The sequence below is a fragment of the Sorghum bicolor genome, chromosome 9, assembly GCF_000003195.3.
Source record: "Sorghum bicolor cultivar BTx623 chromosome 9, Sorghum_bicolor_NCBIv3, whole genome shotgun sequence".
NCBI lineage: Eukaryota > Viridiplantae > Streptophyta > Magnoliopsida > Poales > Poaceae > Sorghum > Sorghum bicolor.
In genome coordinates this window covers 43,527,920-43,533,866 of record NC_012878.2, presented here as the reverse complement: position 1 = coordinate 43,533,866, position 5,947 = coordinate 43,527,920, and the positions used below count along the sequence as shown (strand labels likewise).

The window sequence follows — 5,947 nt, the reverse complement described above, 5'->3', positions numbered from 1 at the left end:
TAATTAAGTTAAAAATTTAACCATAATATGTTAGGGTTTAAATATGGGCAATGGGTACCCATCAATAGATATATCATGTCTTCGTCCCTATCAGCTCCATCTACAACATGTTTTCCCATTGTATCCCTATGGGGGAAAATGGCTCCGTACCATCCCATCGGGCATACAAATATGTATAAGAAAACATTTGGCATCTCTATTGGATACGAACAAATAAAACAATACCATCTAGGCTTTCTCTAGTCTGTACTTGATTGAACACTTTGGGCCAAATTTTTTTCTAAGTCAAAATCTTTGATTCAAGCCTGACTCAACACAATAGTAGGCATGATTGTACTATTTTTCTGATTTTTCTACTTTAGATAAGGTTTTTTTGGTTGGGTCAAGCCATGTATCAAAAATCATTGTCCAAACTTGACCCAACATACTATCAGGTTAGTTTTTTTTGGCAAGTTAGGTCGGGTTGGGTTGGTTGGATGACCCATGACTATGAACATATCTACCTAGATCCCTTTTGACATTGATCTGGTTTCGGCTTATTGCGGCTCTTGCTGCTAAGCCATACCAAACGACCATCTCAGACAGAGTTGTTTGCAAATTCAGACATAAATCATTACAAAACTAATGATGAAGCCTTTTATCATTTTTTTCTAAAACAACTTTAACTCCATTAGAGAAGCCCAAACTTTTTAAGAAAAAGCTTGAGCTAGAGCTGGCCTCAACTCACACATACTCCCTCCGTCTACGAAAGAATCAATTTCTAGAGTTGTCCTAAGTCAAAATTTTAAACTTTGACATAATTTCTAGAAAAAATGCTAAAATTTATTGTATCAAATTAGTATCATTAGATTCACTACAGAATATATTTTTATATGATACGCATTTTATATCATAGATGTTGTTACTTTTTTTTATAAAATTAGAAATTAATTCTTTCGTGGACGGAGGGAGCATGAGCATGGAGAAAACCAAGCTCACACGTACTTATGGGTTTTGGTGCCTCCCATAACCGCCGGCTGGTAAAAAAGCCAGCTAATCTTCACCACCATGTTTACCCAAACCTAATCAAACAACTCCCAGAAGATCCTAGCCGTCCGATCAAAATTCAGCGGTCAATCCTCCTTCTCCCCCGCCACCGTCTGGTCGTCGTCTCCTCGTCGCACAAGTCACCACCGACCGCATCTCCATCTCGTCGCCTCACCATGCCGAACCGGCGTCAGCGCTAGGGTTAGGGTTCCCTCTTCGCCTTCATCGCCATGGCTCCTAACGAAGCCGCTAACATCACCACCCCGTCCGAGCCGGAGAGCGTGGGCGGCAGTGAGATGAGCAGCGAAGACACGGCTGCCGCCAGGCCGCTGCTCTCGTCGTCCTCCCCCTCCCCCTCCCTCTCCCCCTCCGCGGCCTCTGCAGCCCCGGTGCTGGAGAGCATAGAGGAGCTGGACCGGAGGTACGCGCCGTACGCGCGGCGGGACGCGTACGGGCCGATGGGGCTCGGCCCCCTGAGCGCCGCGGAGGCGGCGCGGCTGGCGTTTGCCGCGGTCGTGCTGGTCCCGCTCCGCGTCATGGCAGGCGTGCTCGTACTCGTGGTCTACTACCTTGTGTGCCGCGTGTGCACGCTGCGGGTGGAGGAGGAGCGGGAAGGCGGCGAAGGGGATGGGTACGCGCGGCTGGACGGATGGAGACGGGCGGGGGTTGTGCGATGCGGCCGCGCACTCGCTCGCGCCATGTTGTTCGTCTTCGGATTCTACTGGATCCGAGAGTACGACTGCCGCTTCCCCAATGCCGAGGTAGTGACGATGAGTAGTTCTAGTTCTATATGCAAGCTTCTGATTGTTTTATTTTCTGCTTGCCTTCTTTGCTCTTGATTCCTGAGCAAGGGAAGAGCTGGATAGTGTAATATTTGACAGTATTTGATACAATATACATAATAGCTATTAGCCTGGGTGTTTTGGTGTTTGTTCGTGGGCAGCATGTTTTTCCTGTGTGGATGAGAAGGCGGATCTGTAGACTGATTAAATTTATCGTAACTATGTGCACCCTGCCATTATGCATAGGTGCATCTATCAACTTGCATGGAAGATTTGCTTGTTTCCCCACCTGTCATTGTGCATAGGTGCATTTATCAACTGGATCCCATGTGTTCGTTTGCAGCTAAAATGTCTCCAGATGTTGGGGAAGTATTTTTGTTGTGGGGTTGAAGTTCCTCAGACATCAGAATGTGATGATAAGTGATAAATCTGGTGGTGGTTGTGTAGTGTGTGGTATCAATGTAATTTTAGCCTTTACTGACTGACTACAGGTGAATCCTGCTTGGGGGGTTTGAATGATGAGTGGAATGACTATTATATATGGCTGGTTTTGTGTCTATGTCATCTCCAGCTATCGTAATTCAATAATATTTCAGGATGACGATGTGGACCAGTCTAAAGAAACCGAAAGGCCTGGGGCAATTGTGTCTAATCATGTATCTTATGTGGATATTCTTTATCACATGTCAGCCTCTTTTCCTAGTTTTGTTGCAAAGGTACTGTAATTTTTTTGTGATAATGTAATTATTTATATCATTATATGGTTTCTCAAAACTTTGCCATTAAAATATATTGATTTTGACATGTCTCTTTTGCATATCTCTATCCTTCTTGAAGAGATCAGTGGCCAGATTGCCTCTAGTTGGTCTCATAAGGTACTAGCATTCTCTACTGTCTTTGGAGTTATGTTTTCACTCATTTTTCTACTAGACTAGAATTATAACATGATCTTGTGGTAGATAGTTTAACTGGACAAATGTTTACTTGTATTTACTTCATGTAAGATAAATAAAAAAAAATGACATGTGTTATGTTATTATGCAGCAAATGTCTTGGATGCATTTTTGTTCAGCGGGAGTCTAAAACATCAGATTTCAAAGGTGTTTCAGGTGATTTCCATAGTCTTAAATCAACATAGTTTGTGTTTTTTTTGGTTTTTCCGTGGATAAAAAACTTATTCTCATTGTCAAAAATCTAGTGTGTTTGGAAATAAGGTACTACTGATTACCAAATTTTGATCAGGAAATTCTGCACTGAATTTTCCGCTTATTGATTGATGTCTACTGTTGAATTCCATCCAATGCTCCTGAAACTTAAAGTGTCCATTCAATTCAGAATCTCTCCCGTGAACTATTTACTTTGTTTATTCTGATAGAATATTCTCAAATAGACAACCCTGTTTCGATGGAGCGATACCATCCTTCAGACATGGCAGTATTACAGGTGGGTTGGTCAGAAGGGAGTAATAGCCAACTAAAAATCTAAGAATATAGGGAAAATGATGAAAGTTCAAGAACCATAAGTATGTGGAAAAAGATTGAAAATTGAGAAGTTATGAAAGATCTAATGGGGTTTAACTAGATTTGGGAGTTTTTAGAATTATAGATGGCATTGCTAGCTGTTCAATATGACTACTAGGTTTAGCACCTTCTGTATAAAGACATTGGTTGGGACTTATTCTTTGACACACAACTTAGGGGCACATTTGCCTCTTTTGTTGTATATATCTGGCGTAGTTTTCTATGGTAAGAGTAAGACATACCGAATACATGATTCCATTTTACTTCTTTCATCTTCTGATATGCTACACTGCACACAGGTGCTGTAACTGAAAGAATCCAGCGTGCTCATCAACAGAAAAATGCACCAGTGATGCTACTCTTCCCTGGTAAAGTTCGTATTAACTTTATATCTGATCATCTCTGAAGTCTTGTTTTGGATACCAACTGATGATTTTTCAGTTTAAAGGTTATTTGGCAGAATACATGTTTTCTTTTATTTGTGGAATATATATTTTGAATTTCTCATAGAGTTGTTGGCACATCTTCATTGCATTATCATCTTTTGTTGTCATCTTGTGATTCTCTTGTTGGGTTTGTTATCTAATCTTTATACTTTGATGGTAAGACCAATGTTGATTATGCACATTGTTAATGCTTTCTTCTAATAACTTTACATTCTACTAATGCAGAGGGCACAACTACAAATGGGGATTATCTCCTTCCATTCAAAACAGGTGCTTTTCTTGCAAAAGCACCACTCAGACCAGTCATTTTGAGATATCCTTACAAAAGATTTAATCCAGCATGGGAGTCCATGTCAGGGGTGAGTATCACTGGCAATTTGTCTGATTGAAATTAGCATTTGAACACAAAAAAAAGGGATAGATACATTAGCAATACCATGAAATATTACCTCAAAAAATGGTGATATCCTCATTATGATAACTTTTGATTCATGGCATTATTTGGATTTGATTGATGTTAGGCTTAGAAATACTGAATTATTGCCCCCCCTCCCCCCCTCCCCCCAAACTTGGCTACCATTTGGTGCCTCTATAACTTTCTTGTGTATTGAGAATGGAGTCCATTGAATTTTTTGTTTAACTATTTCTACTGTAGATCTTTTAATCAAAATGCACGTCAATGGTATTGATTTGTAGAAGCAAAATAACAGAGAGAAAATCAGCACTAAACATTAGGGATGAGGCCCATTTATGGTGTATGGCTGGGACCAAAGGGCTCTGGGGGATTTGGCCAAAGGAGCTTTATTAGTGCAGTGGCCATAATTTTATCCTCAGTTGGTGATCCTTTGTACCAGAACCTGCCCTAATGTGCTTCTTTGAGTCTTCTTAGACTCCTTTATTATTTTTATCTATATAGTATATAATGATACACAGCTCTCCTCCGTATTCGAGGGAAAAATCAATGTTCGTGTAGAACATCTTCATGTTTGAGTGCCATGTGGTGGGGGTTTGAAGTTTGTGAACTAGTTGAAGAATAAATATCTGTTTGGGAACAGTCTATTCGTGACATACTAAAATTAACTAATGTTCTTGTATCTATTTAAGTTTGCTGAATTTTCTTGAAAAACATGCAGGCACGTCATGTATTTCTGCTCCTCTGTCAATTTGTAAATTATCTAGAGGTGGTCCATTTACCTGTTTACTATCCTTCTGAGCAAGAAAAGGATGATTCTAAGCTTTATGCAAATAATGTACGGAAATTGATGGCAGTGGAGGTATGTTAATTCTTTCTTTCGTTTAAAATTTGTTAATCACGTGGAATGGTATTGTTGTACCAGTTTTTGGTATTATGGTAAATACCGTGTGGAAATCTTGACTTCTTCTTTTCAGGGAAACTTGATTCTTTCAGACCTTGGGCTGGCGGAGAAGCGAGTGTACCATGCCGCACTGAATGGTAATAGTCTACCTCGTGCTTTACATCAGAAAGATGATTGAAATGCCATGCTGTCGTGCTTCCATAATACTGACAGTTGAGTGGCTTGCTTGTAACTGTGTAATGTGCATTATCATGGTTGAGAGGAATGCTGTGAATATCCTATCGCCATAAAGCTGTAAAACAAAATTACCAACTGTCATAGTTCAATTATGTTGGTTATACTTTTACATGGCTGGGCATCTGCGCATTTGATCATGTGGGCAATCCATGTGAACCTTTTTACTATTGATGTTTGCCAAACTGAACAATCTACTTGGTCTTCCCTGCAGGATTGTTGTGTCAAAGCTATTTTGGATAAAATTTGGAAATGAAAGCTCTAGTTTTTCCTAGTTGTCCCTGTACCATTGCTGTAGGAGGAAAAGAAATCTTTTTTTTTGTCACTAACCTTTCTCATCGAAGACCATCTGTAGATGACCACACCCTTTTGCTGCAAGAATCGTAGACTTTTAAATCAGGAGTTACAACATAGGAATCAAGCAAGGCATAGTGGGAAAATTGCCATTTTCTTACACCCAGCATCACAATTCATGTTACGTTGCTATGTGTTTTCAGTTGACATGATGTACCTGATGTATCCGTTGACTAACATGTTGCCTAACAGATATAATGGCCTCCCTTTTTGCTCTTGAACCATGCAGGCTCATAAGTATTTTTACAATGTTTCTGCAACATATTAAA

At 40.2% G+C, this 5,947-nt stretch overlaps 1 protein-coding gene across 3 annotated transcripts; it reads left to right on the top strand.

Annotated features, from left to right (window-relative positions):
- On the top strand, positions 1,068 to 5,947 carry LOC110430513 (lysophospholipid acyltransferase LPEAT1-like). Of its 3 annotated transcripts, XM_021448247.1 has the most exons (9): positions 1,074 to 1,787; positions 2,405 to 2,524; positions 2,646 to 2,683; positions 2,853 to 2,917; positions 3,628 to 3,696; positions 4,000 to 4,133; positions 4,908 to 5,048; positions 5,164 to 5,227; positions 5,539 to 5,947. In XM_021448247.1, the coding sequence occupies exons 1-9, from the start codon at positions 1,257 to 1,259 to the stop codon at positions 5,565 to 5,567; spliced, it is 1,191 nt and encodes a 396-aa protein (XP_021303922.1). In that variant the 5' UTR covers positions 1,074 to 1,256; the 3' UTR covers positions 5,568 to 5,947. The 3 variants fall into 3 exon arrangements, with proteins under 3 accessions (XP_021303923.1, XP_021303922.1, XP_021303921.1); XM_021448248.1 differs by lacking the exon at positions 5,539 to 5,947 and having other exon boundaries at positions 1,068 to 1,813; positions 2,401 to 2,524; positions 5,164 to 5,438; XM_021448246.1 differs by lacking the exon at positions 5,539 to 5,947 and having other exon boundaries at positions 1,076 to 1,787; positions 5,164 to 5,438.